At 31.3% G+C, this 23,629-nt stretch overlaps 1 protein-coding gene across 7 annotated transcripts in view; it reads left to right on the top strand.

Annotated features, from left to right (window-relative positions):
• Wdr17 (WD repeat domain 17) overlaps positions 1-23,629 on the top strand; it is an 82,079-nt gene that overhangs the window by 56,230 nt on the left and 2,220 nt on the right. For 3 of the 7 annotated variants that reach the window (XM_077792600.1, XM_077792597.1, XM_077792599.1), the window contains 16 exons: positions 276-478; positions 1,524-1,673; positions 1,768-1,898; positions 2,195-2,320; positions 3,407-3,562; positions 6,190-6,254; positions 9,169-9,301; positions 9,766-9,857; positions 10,917-11,016; positions 11,931-12,070; positions 15,604-15,715; positions 19,335-19,476; positions 19,762-19,864; positions 20,629-20,730; positions 22,986-23,084; positions 23,403-23,583. In XM_077792600.1, coding sequence (XP_077648726.1) covers positions 276-478; positions 1,524-1,673; positions 1,768-1,898; positions 2,195-2,320; positions 3,407-3,562; positions 6,190-6,254; positions 9,169-9,301; positions 9,766-9,857; positions 10,917-11,016; positions 11,931-12,070; positions 15,604-15,715; positions 19,335-19,476; positions 19,762-19,864; positions 20,629-20,730; positions 22,986-23,084; positions 23,403-23,583 — 2,035 coding nt within the window. Of the gene's footprint in view, positions 1-275; positions 479-1,523; positions 1,674-1,767; positions 1,899-2,194; positions 2,321-3,406; positions 3,563-6,189; positions 6,255-9,168; positions 9,302-9,765; positions 9,858-10,916; positions 11,017-11,930; positions 12,071-13,709; positions 13,731-15,579; positions 15,716-19,334; positions 19,477-19,761; positions 19,865-20,628; positions 20,731-22,985; positions 23,085-23,402; positions 23,584-23,629 lie in introns of all 7 variants that reach the window. The other 4 variants (XM_077792598.1, XM_077792596.1, XM_077792595.1 and 1 more) reach the window with 3 other exon arrangements.

Raw genomic sequence — 23,629 nt, 5'->3', positions numbered from 1 at the left:
GAGAGCAACTTTTTCATATATAAATTTTAAAGCAGTATATTTGATATTTATTGCTTTAAAATGACCAGTAAATATCAAAAAATTAAAAAATGTTGGAATAAGATAACTCTGGCACAGTTAAATGTTCATTTTCCTCTACTATAACAAAGAGAATTGATATATCTTGATCTATAAAATGCATTTTAAATCTGCTAATAATCATTATGATTCATTAAGAATGTTAATACTTTGGATAAATTATAATTTGAATTATATGCACAATATTCTATTTTCAGTTCTGTTCGAATCTGGGATTATACTCAAGATGCTTGCATAAATATTCTTAGTGGACACACTGCACCGGTGAGGGGATTAATGTGGAATACTGAGATTCCATATCTACTAATATCTGGCAGCTGGGACTATACTATAAAAGTGTGGGACACTCGGGAAGGAACTTGCTTGGATACTGTATATGATCATGGTGCAGATGTGTACGGTAAAGAGTTTTTCATGTATTTGTTATTTTGATATATTAATGATGCTTATAATTTATGATTAGTATGCTATTTTTAAAGAAGTGTTACAGCATTTCATTTTGGAAAAAATTCTCATTAGAAAATGTTTTTATTGAAATATTAGAATATATAAAAGAAAACTGAAGAAATTGTCAGAAATTATCAGAAGATGACTATTGTTAGCACTGTTTTTCTCTGTCTGCAGCTGTATGTTTCTGTGTACACACACATATGCACACACAATACATACATATACCCATGCACATATGTGAATATCTGGGCCAAATTTTCCCTCTTCCCTTCCCATCATTTCAGAGTTAAGTTGCAGAAAAGGAAATTAATAGTAGAATAGATAAAACTCACTTAGCCATTCCTCTATCTGGGGCACTAAGGGAAATTTTTAAAACATATAACACCAAGTTTTTTAGTACAATTGAGCTAAGTATAGAAAATCAAATTACTTATCTTTTGCATATCATTTTACTCTCTGTTGTATTAGTTAAGGAAAGAAATTCCTTAGAAAAAGTATCCCAAATCCGGTTATTCAGATCTATATGCTTTACCTCAGTGGCCTTTTAGCTGAGGCAATGTGGGACTTCGTGTAGGGGAGAAACCTATTTTTGATATTCTCAATTGAGATGTCTTCAATTCTGTTTTCATCTTGTTAACTAGAACTTTAATCTATCCTTCTATTAATTCATAGATACCATATGCCCTGTTGGTATTACTGTATACTTGCTGCTTATCCAAATGAAATATAATTTCAGCATTTTCACACAGGACTATTTGTTTTCTAATAATTATTTAATTTTATATTCATATTATAGAATATACTAATAATTTATTTAGTCTTCTATTATTGTCAGCCATATTAATTAAAAACAAGTTGAAGTTTCATTCTGATAATCTTTCAGTTATTCACCTTCTTCATGACTTCTATTCTGCAGATATTTTAAGAATCAACTATAAATAAGATTTTTTTCCAATGTTTACTTTAGTTAAAACAGGTTTATATTTTTCCATCAGGTTTAACATGCCATCCAAGTCGCCCCTTCACTATGGCTTCTTGCTCCCGTGATTCTACAGTGAGACTCTGGTCATTAACACCTTTAATCACTCCTTTACAAATAAATATTCTGGCAGACAGATCTTGGGAAGAAATTATCGGGAATACTGGTATTGAAAATATGCATGCATTTGATTTTATTTTTAAATAAATTTTTATTTTCAGATAATATTTTATAGGAAAATTTTTTTCTCTCTTCTTCAGATTGTGTCATAGAACAAGGCGCTCCTCCTCTGTTGTGTGGTAAAGTGTCAAGAGATATTAAACAGGAAATAGAAAAACTGGCTGGTAATCCTCGAGTGAAAAAATTAAGATGGTTTTCAGAATGTTTATCAGTAAGTATTATAGGAATTAAGTGTGATCCTTTAGACAAAATGAATCACTGTGGCTATTGCCAGTAAGTTGTCACATATTTAAATTCATCATCCTACTTCAGTGGATCCCTTTTAATAAAATCTCTACATTATAAGAAAGCAAATATGAAATCAGAAATAAGTGAGATAGTATGTACTTATTATTTGGCTAATTTTCAGTATAGATAATCTGAATTACAGTATTTTTGAAGATGCAAAATGCTGAAAGGATTTTTCTTCACCTTTTTATCTTTGGTTATTCTATATCAACATTTTAGCCTCCAGGTGGCAGTGACAATTTATGGAACTTGGTGGCTGTGATAAAAGGGCAAGATGATAGTTTACTTCCTCAGAGCTACTGCAAAGGAATAATGCATTTGAAGCACCTGATTAAATTTAGAACAGTAAGTAAAGTATGCAAATATAATATATTCAAGCAACTTTTCCCTTTTCACTATTAATGTAGGAAAATTACATTAATATACATAATGTAATTAATCACATTATGTATTATATGAGTATCTAATTAATCAGGTTAATAATTATTATATTATATGTTATATGATTACTTTAATCATAGAAATTATATTCATATTTATATGATTAGATTGGTAAACTAAAATAAATGAACACTGAGGAGATAAATCTTTTGTAAAACCAATCGTGAGAGCATGAATTATTTGAGAACAGATTAAGGTACCCATATTTTCATAGGTTGAATCTCATGACATTTTTTAAGGTCACTTGAAATTCCTTGAAATGCCTTATCTTTCTGCAATTACAAGATTATTGTGACACAATAATAATAATAAGTACTATGATTTTTAGCCTCAGATGATCTAAGAGACTATATGCCAAGGTATATTTTATTAAAACTGATCATGTTGGAGCTTTTAATGAATTTTAGTAGTATTATTAACTAACTCAAAACTAGGGCAATATGTAAGAAAGTAACTAGGGCAATATCTAGTATCAATAACAAAATCTATACAGGGTCAGGAAAAAAGAGATATATTATTTTTAATGAAATATCAGCAATTAACTATTAGAACATGGAGAAAATCATGTTAGGAAGGTGAAAGAATTATTTTCATAAAGAGGAAGCGCTTTCTTCAATCACAAACTAAACACCTAAAGACTATAGCTGAAAAATCTATTGACATTACAGGGGTCAAAGACTGCCAGTGATTATTTTGTTTTCATTCAAGATTTTTGAATTTTTATTTAAGATCTTTATCAGTAGTATGTCAATTTAGACTCCCCTTGACCCCCACTCTTTCACTTACCCACAATACCTGGAGAGTGTTAACAGGATGCAACTCTTCTCCCACACCACACTCCCATGCACATGCCAAAATATTATGTTTTTAAAAGTATCATATTTCATTGAAAAACATTATTTTTAATATTTAATTTCCAATGCTATGTGCTTTTAAAATGCCTGGCTCTTATATAACAAAATTTTAAAATATTTATTTTCTTTTAATCAGTCTGAAGCCCAAGAACTAACAACAGTCAAGATGTCTAAATTTGGTGGTGGTATTGGTGTACCTACTAAAGAGGAAAGACTGAAGGAAGCTGCTGAAATACACTTGAGATTAGGACAAATTCAGAGATACTGTGAACTTATGGTTGAACTTGGAGAGGTAATATGCCATTAAAGCAAAATTATTGAGTTTAACATAATACTCTAAGTATTAAGAATACAATTAATACTAAGTATTCAAATATGAAGCTATTTTTTTTCAGATCCAACTGATTTCCTGGCAGTCTGATATCAGCTATATATCCTAGGACAGTAATTAACAAAGTGAGTTCTCCAGGCTAGCAGCATTTACATCACTTGGTAGCATGCATGTCCTACCCCAGGCCTACAAAATCGTAAACTCAGGGGATAGAGCCCAATAATATGATTTAATAAGCCCTCCTGGTTGTTTTTATGCATGCTAAATTTTCAGAACCACTGCCATGAAACCCCAATTGGCTAATTTGCATGCAGTAAAATCCTCCTTCTAATAAACTCTGTCGTGACTAAATTCCACACTGACAAGAAGAGGGGTTTTCATTGAGGATCCTCTAGTGAAGAGTACTTAGAAAGCATATCATGGTTTTTATAGAGGACTATTTCAATAGAATAAATTTTTCAAAAAATGTTTGAATGAATCTATACTATTAAAATTCAGGACAATGGTTACCTTTAGTAGGTGGGTAGTGATTAGAATGGAACACAGGCTGGAGTGCTTGTTTCTTTGATCCTGGGTACAAGTTGTATGGTAGGTATACTTTGTAAAAATTCATTGATCTTTTCCCTTTTCTGTAAATATATTTTAGCTCAACAAAAATTCTCCACCTACCTACTCTGCTAAAACAAATGTTGGAATGGCGTGGACCCAATTATCACTTTCACAACCTCTAAGTTAGTTAATTTTGTAATTATAAGGTGTGATTTGAAGAATACTTGGAAATAATATGAAGTAAAACTAAACAATGCAGTTACATTAAAATGTATCAAAATCAAATTTAACTTACCTTTTTACTTTCCCACATATTTAGAGGCAATGAATTACTACTTGAAATAATAAAATATATCATTTAATATATTCAATAATATTTTTAATATTATTGAAAAGGCATTACACATTTAATGTGTTTAATAATTTAGAGTAATGTAAAAATTTTATTATCACATAAAAAAGTAACTTTTGAATCAAATCTTTAACAGCACATTACTAAGAAGAAAAATCTATCAAAAGGAGAAAAGGAATGAATGAGTTTTGGTAGAACAGTATAATTCTTTACTTTTCCAAGTTGTGTGTGTGTGTGTGTGTGTGTGTGTATAATTTTACACTATCTTAACTCAAAAACTTTCTAAATTAGGTATCTCTTAAGAAGCTTAATAATTTATTGTTATACAGATTCACTGATGGACTTAAGATTCATAGAACTGTTTATAGTTTTTTTTAGAAATATCGATGAGCTTATAACTGTTTATAATCACCTCCTCAAGAATAATTTCTGTTTCAATAAGCTTAAAACTATGGGTGAAGAAAACATTTCATCTTTTCACTTATATTTTTTATTTTGTTATTGTTCTTTCAAGTTATACATGACAGTAGACTATATTTTGACATAATTATACAAACATGGAGTTCATCTTATTCTAATTTGGAGCCCAGTCTTTTGTTTGTACATGATGTGGAGATTCACTGTTGTGTAGTCATATAGGTACATAGGAAGATTAAATGAGATTGACTCCACTGTCTTTCCTATTCCTGTGCCCCCTCCCTTCCCTTCATTCCCCTTTGTCTAATCCACTGAATTTCTATTCTTCCTCTACCCCTCACTGTGTGTTAGTATCCACATATCAGAGATAACTGATGTGTTTTTATTGAAAGAGCTTGGTGGATTCAAAGTTAATAATCTACATTCCAACATTTTTCTTCCACTTCCCCTACTATAATAAATACATTTCTCCTAAAACTTTCAGGTAACATGATTTTAAATATGTATTTTCAGAAATGAACTATTTAAAAGTCAATGTTATTTTAAGTTAATTACCAATTTTTAAGGCTTCATTGCAGTAGAACCCCATTATTTTGGAAAGCCTTAATTAAGTGAAAATTTTGATTCATGTAGTGATGTTTCAGTATATTTTCTCTTCATCTCCTTTTAGAACTTGAATTCAGAAAATTTCATATTTTCGAATTAGTCATAATTGGCCTTAACTGAATAATGAGCTCCTCAATAGCAGTCTAGTTTTTAAAATAAGACAAACATTATTGATTATAAAGATAGAAATGAGAATAAATTTTATAAAGTGAGTATGAAAAAAATAAAGAGAAGTAAATGGTGTATTTCTTCAATCAAATAATGTTAAAATTAAAAATTTCAGTATTATTTTGAATATAACCATCATAGAACAAATTATTTTGGTGTTGTGTTAGAGTATGAGTTCCAGTATTTTCTATACACCTTAGTTACTATCTTTTCATCCCCTTCCTGTCTCTATTTTGCTTCTTCTAGCCCTCCTTCCCTCTTCTCTGTCTCTAGGTTTGTGATTGGATTTTCCCTGTTAAATATTAAAATTTCACAGATTTTATTTTACAACATGGTAATATTTAGTCTGTGTGGAATGCATTAAATAGGATACAAAAATATTCCTGAAAATTCAAGAACTCTAAAAGTTCTGTATTATAATATGAATTCATTTAAAACCCTGATATAAGTATAATCAAAATAGGTATGTTTTTATCCTTCTTGCCTGTGATCCTAGTGGGACAAAGCCCTGTCAATTGCACCAGGGGTCTCTGTGAAATACTGGAAGAAGTTAATGCAGAGGTAAGACCAACTGTCTGCATCCAAGTAGATGTTTTAAAATCATATGCTAAAATAGAAGCAATATGTAAATGTGGTAGTCTTTTAAGATTTTTCTTAAGTTGTCTTATTTAATATATGAATTTTTCTATCTACTTATAAAAGATTAATAAATTGGTTACAAATCATTCTGATATTCTTATATTTGTCCTTTCCTCTGATGAAGACAGAAGACAAATTTCCCCATATAAATGAAGGCAAAGACAAACCAGAAAACATGCTTACTGATTAATATCACTATTGAAATATAAGTAAAAAGATTTTCTGAGGGCTATCAATATAATATTCTGTTATTTGTAGAATCTAATCTACAGTCTAGTAGGAGACATTGAATTCTGCCATTTCTTCTTGGGTATAAGGGAGGTACTGATGATAGAGAATGGATTGACCACTGAGAAAACGTACCTAAATGTCCTTGTTTTAGAATGCTATAAACCAACAGGATTTTTTCTCAGGTGGATCCATTTCCTAGGGTTGCTGTAACAACCCTAGGAAATGGATCCACCTGAGAATCTGCCAACAAACTGGATGGCATAAAACAGTAGAAATGTGTCCTTCATGGTTCTGGAGGTAAAAAGTCCATAATCAATTTGTTGGCAAAATTGGTTACAACTGGAAGCTCTGGGGAAGAATCAGTTCTTTGCTTCTCTCCCAACTTCTGGTAGCTACCACCAATCTTCAGTTCCTCCTGGTTTATAGCTTTAAAACCAGTCAAAGGATAAGCATGAAATCCAGAAGGATTTACATATTTTCCTGGGAAAGTAGACTGTTCCTCAGCACCTGCTGCCCCAAAAGAAAGCTAAGCAATAGGCTAACTCTCATTTTCAGACCATAGGCTCCCAGAATCACAGGTATTTATAGATTTCTCTACCCTCAAAACACACTTGCGAAAGTTACTGCTCCCACTGACTCATTAATAAAGTCTAGACAGCAGCAGAGACTTATTTCATAAAACACTGTTTCAACCTCAGCAAAAGCTTAATTTTATGCCATTTAGAATCTAAAAGGGTGTTAAGATAGCTAGAGTACAGAAGCCAGCATTGGGCGTGGTGCCAAGTGAAAGAGAAAAGGTAGTTAGGAGCTAAATGTTTGGGGGTTTTGTAACATGTTAAGCTTTTTCTTTTTTTCTTCTTTCTTTTTTATCCTATGAGCAAATGAAGACATTAAAAACTTTAAACAGAGTAGAAAGTGACCTGATCAGAATTTCATTTTGAAAGTTCACACAGACTAAACTATCAAGAACAGATTAGAGAAGGTCAATAACAAATATGAGGAGACGTTGAAGAGCATGAGAACAATAATGTCAGGAGACAACAGTGGCACAGTTAAATGGTAATGGGGGAGAAAAGTGGAAAAAATTGACATACATAGGATTTAAAATTAGCTGGACTTGGTAATAGTGGTGAGGAAGGTGTCACAAATAATTCCTCAGTTTTAGGTTTTGAAACACTGTTGCTATTCACTGGGATTTCAAAACAAAAAACCAACAACCCCAAAAAAGTGAAAATTAGGAGATTATTTCATTCAAAGGAGACATAAGATCCTTAGTTCTCTTTGGACATGATGAGTTATAGATTCCTTTGTGATTTTAATAGGAATGTCAAATAGATAATCTTGACTCGGTAACTCAGAGTAAATCTGTACAAATGGAAGGTATCCTTAACCTTAAGAGCTGCTTGGCCAGAAAGGAGACTGAGACAAGATTAGAAGGGGCTAAGGGAGGCAATGGGAGGGAGGAGAGGTTGCAGATGGGAATACAGACAACGCTTCCAATTGTATTTCATTGATCTTCACCAGCAAATACCCGATTTTTTTTTCTGCTCTTTACTCCAAATAATGGGCATAAAAGGATCTCCTCACAAATCCTGAGGTTTATATTTTATAGATCCAGCCCATTCAGGCCAGTCACGTAGAGAGTTTGATTGGAATTCTCTTGACTCTGCTTCCAAAATGTCCAGGAGAGTAGAGTGTTTTCTAAACATCTACTATGAGGAAATCAGGATGAGAAGTAAAGGCTGTTGAGGAGTACCTAGTTGAGTCTATGAACTAGAGATGGTTAACTGGAAGTTAGATGAACAATATGAAAATTATTTTCTCTATCAACCTAAAGATTAGAAGTTAAACTTCAGCATATTTCAAATGCCAACATAAATTAAATATTCCAGGTTAGTCTAGAACAAAACTTTAGTTAAATTTAGGATAGAATGAACTAGATTGATCATTGAGAAAATATTTAGGACTCAGGGAGACAGACAGTGATGAGTACGGAAATACAGATATACAGAAACAGATACATGTATACCATTCAGTATCCAGAATCTTGATCCCTGTTTTCCCCTCATATGTCTGGAATATTAATTTATCTTTAAAGATCTTTGCTTAGGTTACTTACAATATTTTGCATTTTATTATCAATATTTATGTTCTTGTATTATCCATTTTAATGATTTTTACACTACTTCAACTTAAGAGGCTCTCTGTTCATTGTTATTCTTACTAAAACACATAAGATTCTGTTTTTAACTATGTAGAATCCACATATTTGATTAATCCAATTGAGAGTAAATATACAATCATTTCCATTTTACAACTTGCTTTCAAATACATTGTTCATTTTAGTAAATAATTAAAATATAATGAAAATGTAGTGTTATAAGGCTAAATATATATCTGTAGTATTATCTTATATAACTTTTATGTCTTCTATATGTGAATTCATTATAAAATCTGTATTTCTTTAAATGATGTCCCCAAAAGCTTTATGAAATTTGCTACAAATTTTAGACATGCTTTCAGAAAATATCAGTCCAACTGAAAACCTTGAAATTAATAATTTGCTTTAATTTAATATAGTATAATAAAAATTTTATTTTATTAGGAGAGCTGACCAATTAATCCAGGAAGATAAGGATGATGTCATTCCTTACTGCATAGCCACTGGTGATGTGAAAAAGCTAGTAAATTTTTTTATGTCAAGAGGTCAGCTTAAAGAAGCTCTGCTTGTTGCACAGGTAAAACCACATAAATATAGCAGCCACATACTTTAGTGGGTGGGTATGAGGAATGGAGAATATTGTTCTCATAGGCAAGTGGTTGACAGTCATAGATAGCTTGGTTTCAACCCACCTCCCCAGCCTTCTGCTTCAACATTTTTATAATACTATCTTTGCTGTGGTCATACTGAACTTATTTTAGATTTTTAAATAGGCAAGCATCTCAGAACTCTGAACTTTTCACATGCTGTTCACTGTGATATACAATGTATTTGAACAACTTTTCTTTAGTAATCATTTACTTGAAGCTTCAAGTTGATATTCACAGTGGAGTTACATTTTATTTATTTTCAAATTCTAAGGTTCTTTCCAAATCTCATAAACTTTCAATATGATTTAAATGTAATTTGCTGCAAACAATATTTTTAAATTTGTCAGTTATATAGCTAAAGATTAATTAAAAGTTTAATTAAACCCCCTAGGCTGCATGCGAGGGGAATATGCAAAACTTGCATGTTTCTACACCTAAAGGAGCTTCATATTCTGATGATATCTACAAGGAAGGCTTTGATGAGTAAGTGATTTACTCTTTATTTTGGGTCAGAATTTTTTTATAGTTGGTTTTCTTTATAAGTTTTTGAGGTTATGTAGCACATCCTTCTCTGAGGACTTGCTGCCTTATGATCAACTGCATTTCTCAACATGGAGTTCCATGACAGCCTTCATCCCTGGATAATTAAGAAAATGTCAGGCATGTAGACACAATCTGCATGCATTTTATGTAACTTCCGGAAAAGTAGCATGCATTTCAGGAGAGAGAGAGAGAGAGCAATCAAAGCACCTAAATACTTAAAAAAATTGATTGAACCTGTTGGACAAAGTAGTAAAATAAGGTATGCTGTTTATTGATGATTCACTGTAAAGTGAGTATATGTAATGTCACCATAGTGTCTATAATCCCATGACACCAGTATTAGTGTGTAGAATAGAATAACACTTATTCCTCTTTTAAGTAGGATGTCCATACAGTTGGTTATATTATAAAAGAAGCAGAAATTAGAATTTTTCACCCTTAGTCTATCTTTCCCACCCTCTCTATTAGTGCCTATTATGGACCTCAACAATAAGATACTTAAACTTTTCAGACACTCAGAAACTACAGAAGGATTGTGAAATGTTAATGAGTAGTAATGTGCTGGGAGTCATATAGTCATTCCTGGATCTTTGCTCCTATTCTCTGCCATTTTTAAACTTGGCATTTTAAGACCTGACATAACACAAGTCATATCTTGGGCATCACCTAAATTTTGAAAAAAATCATTTCAACCTGTGATTCTTCTAAAGTTAAACATTATACATGCAAGTCATAATTTACCCATTAGAGAAAGGAAGCTTTAAAAATCAGGCTTTTCTTCTTAGAGTTTAGGTGCTGAGGCTGGAGAGGACTATCAGAGTATATATTTGAAGAGACTGCTTTCCTGAATTTTTTTCCTAAATAAGGTTTAGACCTAAATCAAGATGTCAAATTAAAACCTGTTTGGTCCCTTAATCCCCATTTGAAAAGGACATTATTCACACTTATGATGGAATTCTTGCATTAATAAAGAATATTTCTTTTTTTCTTTCATTCTAGACTCCTCCACAAAGTCAGTAAAGAACTGGCAGAATGGTATTTTCAGGATGGTCGAGCAGTACTAGCTGCATGTTGCCATCTAGCTGTAGATAATATTGAGGTACAACATTTCAAATTGGTGCTTGTGATTGAAAACCTCATTAGATGTGTCATGGTGTTTGAGGGGTGACTTCTACGTAAATTCTGGTTTGCATGCTTCCAAACCTGAGTGATTACTTGCCAAATTAGCACACACAAATGCTGCAGACTATGAGATCTCTTGATTAATTTTTAAAACATGGTATGTATTTTCATAATCTTGCTTTAAATAATTCATAGGTGAGAATTGATAAGTCTGATGAAGGAAAAAAAATCACTAGACATGGAATTCAAAGATCTTAGTTCTGTTTCTAACACAAATTGACTTTGATCAGATCACTTGATCTCTCAGAATCTCAGATGTCCTCAGCCCCCAAATGAAAAAGTGTAACTACCTTACATATTTCACTTGTAGTTATTAGGATTATGAGAACTGATACAAACTAAAGCACTTGTTTTTAAGTATACTTTTATATGTTCATCACAAATTTTATTTTTAAGGCACATTACACTTGACCCATTCACGTAAAAAGGAAAATACAGAGGTTCTATTTTGCACTTATCCTTAGATATACTGGCTTTAGGGAATGATTTAATATTATTGTACAATCTTGTAGAAACTTTTCAAATTTATATTTTTTTCTGAAAAACTGAAGGATGTGTTGAGGATATTGCCGAGTATTATTAAATGCAAAAATAAAAGCAAAAATTCTAAAGTCTTCAATTCTGACCTGGTCAATTTCTCATATGTCTCATTATCAAGATTTTTTATTTGAAAATTGCAATTACTCTTACTGTACAGGAATATAACAATACTTTATAAGAATAATTGATTTATAGGTTAATACTACTTTATCTACTTTATGAGCTTGGAGGGGAATGATGATCTTACCCAGCATCTATGCAACTGAAGAAATTATTTTCTTCTTGAGCAAGCTTGCTATGGCATACCTGATTCGTGGAAATGAACTGGAGTTGGCCGTCTGTGTGGGAATGGTACTAGGAGAATCTGCAGCACCAGCAACTCACTATGCCCTAGAATTACTGGCAAGAAAATGCATGATGATTCCAATATGGTAAGAACTTCCAAATTGAAAGAATAATTTTATAGTGATTACATGCATTTTTGAAATATTATAAATTACATTTGTTATGTATTAGGACACTATATGATGATGGTACAGGTGAGAACTACCATGGTTATATAATGAAATCCACCATGACCCCTTCTGAAGTAGTCAGGTGTAGCTCCATAATGTTTCAAGCACCTCAAGAGTTAGGGGACAACAAATGTGCACTTCTTAAATTCATCAAGACCACACAATCCCACCTCTTAAAACTTTGCACATCTATACCTATTCTTGTGAGATCTTGTATCCTAATGTAGGGAATGCAAATAAAGTTACTTTTCTAAGGGAAAACAATAAAAAAATATAGTTTTGATGAAGACTTAGAACAGGACCTCTCCCTGAACTCTAGAAGTCCTCTTAAGAGATGGACCCAGGGAATTCCCAGGGGAAACCTGGAATTCTAGATTAAAGCAGTTCTTACTCAGATCTGCAGAGCCTTGTTCTTAGTTCAGGGAGTCCATCATTAGAAAGACACCTTTAGGAAAGATGGGACGCTATCTGTCATTCAATACAGTTTGTTGAATAAAGATGAATTCAGAATTTTTTCTTCTCTTTCAACAAAATACTTAGGACCTCAAGAAGTTTCCAAATGAACCTATTTATCATGACTAATTAACATGTTATACTGCTTATTGTGTGCCAAGCACTATGTTAAACACTTTTTGTGTCATAAATCATTAAGTCCTGTGAGGCAAGTATTGGTTTGCCTGAGGTCTCTGTAAGTGGTAAAGCTGAGATTCAAAAGTACATAGACTGGCTCCAAAATGCGAGCTCTTAGCTACTACTGTATACCATCTCTTTCATCTGTGGCTGACTTGGTGTTGGAGGGCAGAGGAGAAAGCACACTTTCTATTATCCTTTTCAGTTGGGATCTAGGAATTTCACAGCAAATTAAGAATCCCATGGTTATTCTAATTTTTATGCACATCTTAGTGATGTAAGAACTCTCTTCCCCACCAAATGTGGCAGTACCCCACCATCAACTTCACACTTAAGTGTATTTAATAATGACTATCCTCAGAGAGAATTAAATCTTTCTGTCAAGAATTATGTAGTTATTATGACTTGATTTAGACCTGTCCCAAAGCATAAGTTTACTCAAATTATTTCCTTACAAATAAGGCTGACTTCGTGCCAAAAGGCCTAATGAAATCTGATGAAATGGAATTAATATTTTAAAAGTTAAGGTAAAACATAGCAAATGCATATTATATTAAAAATATCCTTAGAATCTTTCAACTAGCTATATTTTTAATTTAAAAAATAAATTTCTATTGCCTTGTTTACTATCCCCCACCAAGAGCTCTTCCTTTATAAAGCTCTAGATATGTGTAGAAACCAGGATAAAGTTCAAATTCTGAACTATGAGGTGCTGGTTAGGATAATTTCCAGAAGAAATCTGTAATCTTCATGACTATTAATGAAGTCCACAGATTAAAAACAAATAAAAATAGCTGCATGACTTAAAGACAATGCTCATAATTTTATAAACCATAAACACCCCATGTTTTTTTTACATTTACTGGTATAAATTTCCTTGATATTCACATATTTATAATATTCATGTTCAATATTTCCTTTTTAGCTTTCCATCTGTTGGATACAGGTATTAGTTTTATTTTTAAAGATTTTTATTTTTTTAAATTCTATACTGTTTTGAGTATTTAAGTACTATATCTATATTAAAAATGCTCAATAACTATTTTCACTTTGCTTTATAGCATGCCTTTTTATGTATATAATTTATATAAAATCTAACTACCAAGTTAATAAAGAATAGCTCCTATAACCTAGGCACAAAATCATTCATGATACTTAAAATATGTACAGTAAATGAACCATACCTTTCTACAGTAACAAACAATAGCTACTTTAGCTAAAGAAAAAGAAAAAAGAAATACTTGTTCTCATAGTGGCATTCAAGAGTTTATATAATTTGGTTGTTCTGTATCATTTTATACGTAAATATGTATATGCACGAGCACACGCCCCATCACCCCCATCAATGTACTCAATTTTAAAAAAATAGGGAAGTGAAGAATGAATAAAATTAGCTGGCCTTACTATAAATTTCTCTCTATTGATATAGAATTATACTCAAGAAATTCAAGATTTGTCTGAAGTTAGCAAGTTTAAGTACAGTTTTAGTACAGATACTTTATAGAGAACTAAAGTATTACATGGACATTATTTAAAACTGCTATAAAATTTTGGTATCACGAAATACATAAAGTCATTTATACTCTCTAGTAATAACAGGTAAACTTATTTGAAACTTATAAAAACATTCAAAAATTTATCTCACTAATGGTAATAGAAATATTGTCAGTTTGGGAAACATGTTTAATTATGAAGTGGCTAGGGGAAAATAATACATAAAAACATTGTAATCTTTTACCAATTCTCTATTGACATGATATAGAAAATTATTTATTTGTGGAATTTTGAATTATTAAAATATTTTATATAGAATTTTATGGTACCCCACTAAAGTTTTTTATTCTAAAACTTTACAGTATGCCTAATTTGTTATTGTTCTAGTAGTTTGTGGTGTGTATATGTATGTGAACATTTTTTAAATTAACTTTTGTATTTGACATCGGAAATATAAATCATTTCTATTTCTATTCTATACTCTGCATTCTTGATTAGGCAATAAATGACCAATGTATATTTTACTGAAGTCTTCAAAACCAAGATGAAGTCCCTGGTACCTAACTCTATAAATTCTCATTTGAAATATCCTCTATTTTAAATCATACATTATATATTAATTTGTTGATTTCTAAACATCTTGAATCAGCGAAAATTAGATGTTTTCTCAATTATGATGCATGCAGACCAAAACTCCTCACCTAGTGATTTGAAAAACTGGTTTTATAGGCAATATTTTCAGTGTAAGGCAGTGAAGCTCATAGCATTTTACATTTTTAAAACCCTTAAGTGTTTTATTCTGTTGATTAAATCTTTAACAAAAACTATATTTCTGTCTTCAATTTCTACTTAAAGTTTAAGAAATATGCATTATACTAAAATGTCTAAGCTTATAATAACTAAGTATTCTATAGAGTTCAGTGAACTGATAATAGATTTTCCATTGTTGGAAGGAAAATTGATGAGAGTTAGCTTTCATAAAATTTACTTTATAATTTGCTCCAAAGAACATACTCAATACTACTTAATTTAGTTAGAAAATTATTCTGTAATAATAATATTGATTATAAATATCTAGGGACTTGTGTATATAAAGTTTAGATTTTTAAAATTTATTTCGTAATTTTATAATGCATTTATCCTTTATACTGTTTGTTTTCTGTAACCTACATTTAGAGGAGTTTCATGACCAATTGGGAAATTAATAGTTTATATAAATAGAAAAACAAGGAAGGTTCATTATCTGAGTCTCCTACTATTGAAATCATTATATTATTTTTAGATCATTTACTCAATGACTTCATCCCCTTTTGTTACATGAACAGGAATTTGGCAGCCGATCTTCTCCTGATGATTCCTGATAATGAACTACATTTAGTAAAACTCTGTGCTTTCTACCCAGGGTCTATTGAAGAAATAAATGATATTCATGAGAAGGTATGGTGATGATTTTAGTGTGTATTGCAGTGTGATAATTTAATAAATTTCAGGTTCAAGCAAATAGAAATACATGAAGAAAAACAAATATCCCTTTGAGATACTTTAAACTTCAAAATAATTATAACAAAAAGAAATAATATTTATTGAACTTCTGTTATATGCCTATTACTATTCTAAATTCTTACACATATTTGTATATTACTAAAGTCTCATGAAACCATGAAATAAGGAATATTATCCTATTTTGCAAAAAAAAAAAAATAAACTCAGAAAAGGAAGGAACTTACCTAATAATTAAAAGTGTAGTGAGAATTTCAACTTTAGCAAGCCCAACTCCAAGTTCAAAGCCCTTTCCACTGTGTAACTTTGCATCTGAAGGTATGTGTACATTTTTTAAATAGACAATTCAAGATCTTTTCCAAATAAAATATAATGAAATTCATATGCATTATTCTAAAGTGCTTTAAAATGTTCATTTGCAGAACATAGAAATCTATATGCTAATGTTATATATAAAACACCAAAAATGGTTAACAGTTGTAAAAAAATGTTTATATAAGTCACATTACCTTTCTGTTTCAGTGCTATTAATCTATTAAAACACCTATTTTTGTTGGTATGCGAAGATGGCTTTAAAATGTAGTTAAAGAGAAAAATCACAAAACTATCAATATGCCATATGATTTCATTTTTAAATAACCATGTGTATTACTTATAGAATACTTGAGAAATTTTATATCAATAAAATATTTTCTCATCATTAACTTTCAAAATAACTGTTTTGTTTTTTTTTTTACTTACTTGAGAACTAAGTTTTTTGTTGTTGTTGTTTGTTTTTTTCGCTTACTTGACCCTTGAGTTTTCCCCCAGTGGGTGAATGGTCCCATTCATTCAACAATATATAATTATTGAGTATTGTTAATATAGATAGACCAAAAGTGTGAGTATGAGAATTTGTGTGTGGTATCAGAGAAATCACTGGTGAAAGAATAAATGTCCAGAATTACCAGTAGTTTGTTGTATTATGGGAGATTTTAGCTTATTTAAACACTTCACATTCTTTGAATTACTTTTTTTTTAAAGAGAGAGAGAATTTTTAATTTTTTTTGTAGTTTTTGGTGGACACAACATCTTTATTTTATTTTTATGTGGTGCTGAGGATCGAACCCAGTGCCCCGAGCATGCCAGGCGAGCGCGATACCTCTTGAGCCACATCCCCAGCCCCTGAATTACTTTTTTTTTTTTTTTTTTTTAAAGAGAGAGTGAGAGGAGAGAGAGAGAGAGAGAGAGAGAGAGAGAGAGAGAGAGAGAGAGAGAACTTCCAATATTTATTTATTTATTTATTTTTTAGTTCTCGGGGGACACAACACCTCCGTTGGCATGTGGTGCTGGGGATCGAACCCGGGCCGCACGCACGCCAGGCGAGCGCGCCACCACTTGAGCCACATCCCCAGCCCCCTGAATTACTTTTTAAAATAAGCTGTGCTTTTGCTTTTGCATTATTCAACTAAATGCTATTTTACATTGAAATTAAAGTGTATGTGGAAGGAGGCAAGAGAGTTATTTTTTAATATATCTTACATTTATTATGTAGTAGTTGGATGTATGCCAACAGATATCCTCTGGGGCAAGTGAGTAATATCAAGGATTGGAGAGGTTAAATGACTTAGATAAATTTATGTAGATATAGTTTTATTTATTTTTAATTGAAAAGTTGTATATGTTTATGGGTTCTAAGTGATATTTTGATTCATGTATGTACTGTAGAATAATCAAATCAAAATAATTAGCAATCACCTCGAATATTTATCATTTCTTTGTAGTAAGAAATTCTAATATCCTTTAATTATTTTGAAATTTTCAATATGTTGTTATTAAATGTGATCCTCTTGTTGTGCAGTAGAACACCAGAACTTTTTGTGGGGGGTTCGGGGGGCTGCTGGGGATTGAACTTCTAAGACCTTGTCCATGCAAGGCAAGCAATATACCAACTGAATTATATCCCCAGCCCCATAACTTATTTATCTTATCTAATTGCAACTTTTACCATTGACCTTGATAATGGGAGAAAGAGTGGTATTTACCTCACTTTCATCCCACATTCTAAAAGGATGTAACCACACTCTTAGTCTTTATTAGTAACTCTTTAGAAGGACTAGTGAATATTTGTAAAGGTGTTAATAACTCTAAACAATTTAAGAAGTAATATTAAAAACTATATTCAAACATTATGGTAACATATAATTTTATGAATTTTAAGATAGGACAAAAATATTCTTATTTAGGCAGGCACTATACCTAGCCCATATTAGTTGCTTAGTAAGTTACTGGCAACTCATGAATAACAATGGGGAAGCAAGCAATATGTAAAGCTGTACATGGGACCGTCACCTTAATTCGTTTTTTTTCTTACTTTCTTAGATATTGAAAGATCTAAAATGTTCATTCTACCTAATTGTTAAAACAGTGAGAAATACATAACTATTGAATAAATGCATAAATAAACAAATAAATTGAAAAAGCATTAAACTATCAACATTGCTTAGAAACAGACTTCAGCATTCTTAAGCTTTAAAAAATCATAAAAACATTAAAACTTGATATAAAAGGTAACGATCACTATTCATATTATGGTAGTAGAACAACTTAATTGAAGGTTATTTTAGCAAAAAAAAACAATAAGGAATGTAGTTTGGGGTATTTTTTTTCTTTTTTTCTTTATTTCATACATGACAATAGGGGAATGCATTACATTCACAATTATCTATTTACAGCCCATTTTTCATAACTCTGAATATAAAGTATGTTCACGCCAAATTATGCCATTATACATGAGCTCTTATTTTTTTGCATTACAATTCTTAATATACCTTTATACCACAATTTATCATATCTCTGTTTGTATAAAAGGTATATTTTATAATAATAAAACTTCATGAACCAAAATCTCAACTTTATGGGGGCATTTCAAAATGTCAGATTTTAGAACTTGTACATTTTTAGCCTCTTTGAAATAAGATCACTTGGTTCAAAGGCTAAGTGAATTGATAATGCAGAAAACATGTAATCAAGCACCTTCAATGTTTTGCTGTATATATTGTAGTTTTTGCCAATGGTCAGTATATATATTATGAAAAAAGTGATTTCAGGCTGGGGTTGTAGCTCAGTGGTAGACCGCTTGCCTAGTATATGTGAGCCACTGGGTTCAATTCTCAGCACTACATATAAATAAAATAAAGTTCCATGGACAACTAAAAAAGAAAAAAAACTGATTTTTAGTATTTTTTGCTAAATTGAATTTCTAGTTACTAATTTCAATATTACAATCAGGAAATTCAATTCTACCTCTTTTAATAGGTATTTGATGAAAAGCTAGTGGCTGAACTTATTGTTGTTAGATATTAAAGATTGATCTGTTATCTTTAGATCTTAAAAATTGTTTTAAATATCTTAAATATATTTATATAAATATATGCTCTTATTAAAATAATTTTAATTACATCTGTCTTGGCAATTTTAATAAATAAAACAGGTATATGTAAATAGTTGGTGTTTATACCATTGCTCTGTTTCTATAAATGTTAGTAACATTCTCATTAAATCAATTATTTCCTAGTGCAAACTCCCCACAGTAGAAGAATGTATGCAGTTAGCTGAGACGGCCCATGCAGATGGCAATGTATTTGAATCTATAAAGTATTATTTATTAAGTCAAGAACCTGAAAAAGCTCTTCCTATTGGTATTGACTTTGTCAAAGGTAAGTTTATCATTGGTAATATAAACTTTAAATCTACTTAATTTATCTGATCTGTTTGTTCATCTTGACAGCCTTAAAATCAAGCACTGACCATCCTGAATTTTAAAATGAGAAATATTATGTGGAGACCTGACGGATAGTGACTAGAAAAATACTTCTGATCTAGAAAATAAGATATATAGATATATAGGATTAACGATTAGAGAATTATGTAAATTAAAAATTAGATGAACAAATTTTGACATTATTATTTAGAGAATCTTGTATTTGATTTTGTTCTTCCAGACCACCTCAGTAGTTCAAATTGGACATTGGATACCATTTATCCTATTCTTGACCTGTTGAGTTATATTCGTACTGAAAACTTAGTCTTACATACATGTACTGAGTGAGTACTTTTTGTCTAAAATACAAAAGAATCAATGCAATGTTTTTAAATGGTTCTATTATTTTTGGTGTTTCTATCAGTAAATAGGATCCTCTTGGACAGACAGCTGTACTTCTAGAAAATTATACTTTTGTTATATTCTTTAAAAATATACAGTCATTGACTGAAATTAAATATTAACAGTCCCATTTAACACTATCCGGTGTGTGTATATATATTTACTTATGTGTACACACACACACACACACACACACACACCTGGCTCATTCAAAGTGTCCTGAAGTTTTAGACCTCAAGTCCTCAAGAAACTACAAGTGCCAGAAAGTAAAAAATAGACATCAACCCTAAATTCAAGTACCATTTTAAAACATTATCATCATATAACTTAAGCCTTCAGAGACTTGGGTATAATTTATAAGAAAGGCTTTGGCGGGGGGGGGTCTTTCTTTAATTGTATCTATGAAAGATGACTCTGCAGCCTGGGACACTGGCAGGTTCCCCTGCAGGAAATGTAGTTGATATTCTTTGTCCTGAATAAGAATTATTAACTAATGAATAAGTTATCTTCCTCAAGTTCAGAAAATTTTCTAAACATATTTTGTTACAAATGTTATCCTCAGAATATATATACAAGAACAGAATATATATGTGTGTGTGTATGTCCACACATACACATACAGATAATATATCCAAGAACTATATACAAAAGTAATGTTCTATGCCTCAAATTATAGAATTTGAAATGTATATATATTCTCTTTTAGAGCTCGAAATGAGTTGCTTATATTATGTGGTTATATTGGTGCATTATTGGCTATCAGAAGACAGTACCAAAGCATTGTTCCAGCACTTTATGAGTACACAAGGTAAAAGAAAAAATTCTTGTATCATGAAATTAGAGAAATTCTTTTTAAAATAGATAGTCTCTTAAGTGGATCAGAAGCATTGATTTATTTACTCAATATCTTCTTTTTAATAAAGCAGCAATAAGATATATGAGTTAAAATGCATTAGACTATAAATGATGGAAATCTTATGCTAGCTTAAGCACATAGGGTTTACTGGTTTTATGTGTCGGGACACTTTACAAAGGCATTACTGCAGTAGCTATGCATTGATTCCATCAAGACGTGAATCCTTTCCTTCCTTCAACTCTGACATTCTTGACTTCTTTCTCCTTGTATAGGTTTTCCATGGTTACAAGATAGCTACTAGCCCTGCATATATCATGTCTACAGTCTAAGTAAGAAAGAGAGACTAAGGGTAAAAGATAGACTTCAAAGAACTGTCTTCAAGCAAGGCAACTTTATACAAGAAAGAAAGCTCTCCTAGGGCTTCATGCCTACATCTCACTGGCCTTAATTGTATGACTCTACTTTTAAAATAAGCTAGGAGACTAGGTATATTCACTTTCCAATCTTTCAGAAAAATGTAATTTGTGAGTAACAGGTAACCTCTTATTTTATATTCAATTATAATATACTTCTGCATTTTCTAGCAGCTTCCTGAACTTCAGCCATTATGCTTAAAACTTATTACACTCAAAATAAAATTCATGGTCCCTTCTATAAAAATACATTTCAAGGGGCTGGGCATGGTAGCACATGCCTGTAATCCCAATGGCTTGGGCAGCTGAGAAAGGAGGATTATGAGTTCAAAGCCAGCCTCAGCAATGGTGAATCTCTAAGCAACTCAGTGAGACCCTGTGTCTAAATAAAATACAAAATAAGGCTGGGATGTGGCTCAGTGGTTGAGTGCCCCTGAGTTCAATCCCCAGTACACTTCCAAAATACATTTCAAAATCTATTAGTTTGCTAAATGGCACAGTAGGTTACCTTTTTAATTTATGGATGCTGAGAGCTTTGAGATAAGCAATTTTTCTGAGTACCCTTTAGATGAGGTAGAGGATCCTGAGAGAAATACCTTTCTTATTACTGACTACTTCACCCTTATGGTGTACATGAAGAAGTAACTGCTACCTAGTGCAACCTAAACAATTATATAGAACTAATACTGTTGGCATACTCAAGGAAAAATCTTTCTATGCAGGGAGCATAACCAAAATTCAAACAGTTTTAATAATATTAAAAGATATTATTTAAAAAGATACAGTAGGATGTATCACAGAATTAATGTTTAATGAAATATATTCAGCTAAATATGGCCTCAGTGATGATAAAGAAATGGAAATAATTGCTTAAATTAAGAATAAAAAGTATTTTTATTTAAGATTTAAGATTAGAATAAAAAGGATTTTTATTTATTTTTATTTAAGGATACACTTGAGAGAATATATCTAAGTTAAAGGAAACTTGTTAGTTTAAAAAGAGAGCTTCAAAAATTCTTAATTTTAAAGAACTTCTCTTTGACAATACCATCTTTGTTTTCTTGTCTGTTCCCTATGCTTGTTTCCCTAATCCACTAAATATGCAATTCCCAAAAGGCTTATTCCCTTTCATCCCCTGCTCTTTTTCCCTTTCCTGGCCCCCATCTCTGTTCCTCTTCTCTCCCCTCTCCTTTCCATACACTGTCCTCCAGAAATCTCATCATTTTTTAGCTTCACTTATCACTTCTATGAATATCTTCATAGATATTTATTCCAGACTAACCTGCTCTGCTAGTTCCTAAGGGTGTATTCCAGCAGCCTGCTAAGCTCCAGTCTCAAATTTAGTATGTTCAGAATTAAAATAATCTTTCTTCTCAAATCTACTCCTTCTTTTACATAGTGCCATTATATCTCTGTTGTATAGGATCAGATGATCAAAGTGATAATTAAGTATTCTCTCTCACTGTGTTATTCAAAATTGCTCAGCTAATCTATAGCCATTCTCCATACATTATGCAGTTCATTTATGTATTTACTGACAGTGATTTATGCAACCAGTGTTTCTGGAGCATCTTGGAACTTGAAAGTGATTTAAATTCTAAATATACAAGTGTATATACACACATGTACATACAATGTTGATATATATGTCTGTGTGTATATATCTGTATATAATTACATTTAGGTATATGTACATACATTTCTGAACAATTATTAAATCCAAAATTGAAGTGCACTTGTTTTTGCTGATATCTAAGTTTTTATGCCATATATTAATTTCTTTTCACATTTCAGCCAGCTATTAAAACGTCGAAAGGTATCAGTTCCCTTAAAAATTGAACATCTTTCCAAGGAACTGGATGCATGGAGAGCTTGCACACAGCCCACCAATCAGTGAGTGGATACAATATAAAAATTGAAATACTGAAGGAAGTGAATGTGATAGACAAAATTGTTGGAAAATGTGCATGGTCTCATCAGTTTTTGCAGAATGAATGAATATTTATTTAGCACATATTCAGTAATAATTTATAATGGTGTTTTTCCTGCCTTCTGAAAGTTTTTTGTTGTTGTTTTAACTTAAATCTAACATTGATTTCCTCTACCTATGATGGGGAGAGCTAAATAATCATCAGAGACTATTTCTAATCTAAACCTCAATAATTCTGTGATTCTATAAAAATGAAAATTTAATATTTGTTGAAAATATAGATCAGAGGAATCGCCATATACACCCCCTTCTGATTCACAAAGAATGGTTTATGCAACTTTATTAAAGAAACTAAAGGAAGAACCACTCAAAGGAATTATTGGACCAGATTATGTGACTGGATCAAATCTCCCAAGTCATTGTGACATTCACATGTCTTGTCTTACGGGATTAAAAATCCAGGTACAGCTTAATGTCAGACATAAAATGTTCATTTCAACTTTTTATG

Source organism: Urocitellus parryii, chromosome 14 (genome assembly GCF_045843805.1).
Source record: "Urocitellus parryii isolate mUroPar1 chromosome 14, mUroPar1.hap1, whole genome shotgun sequence".
In the NCBI taxonomy this organism is placed as follows: Eukaryota; Metazoa; Chordata; class Mammalia; order Rodentia; family Sciuridae; genus Urocitellus; species Urocitellus parryii.
The sequence above is the reverse complement of the archived record's forward strand: the minus strand, read 5'-3'. Positions and strand labels throughout refer to the sequence as shown.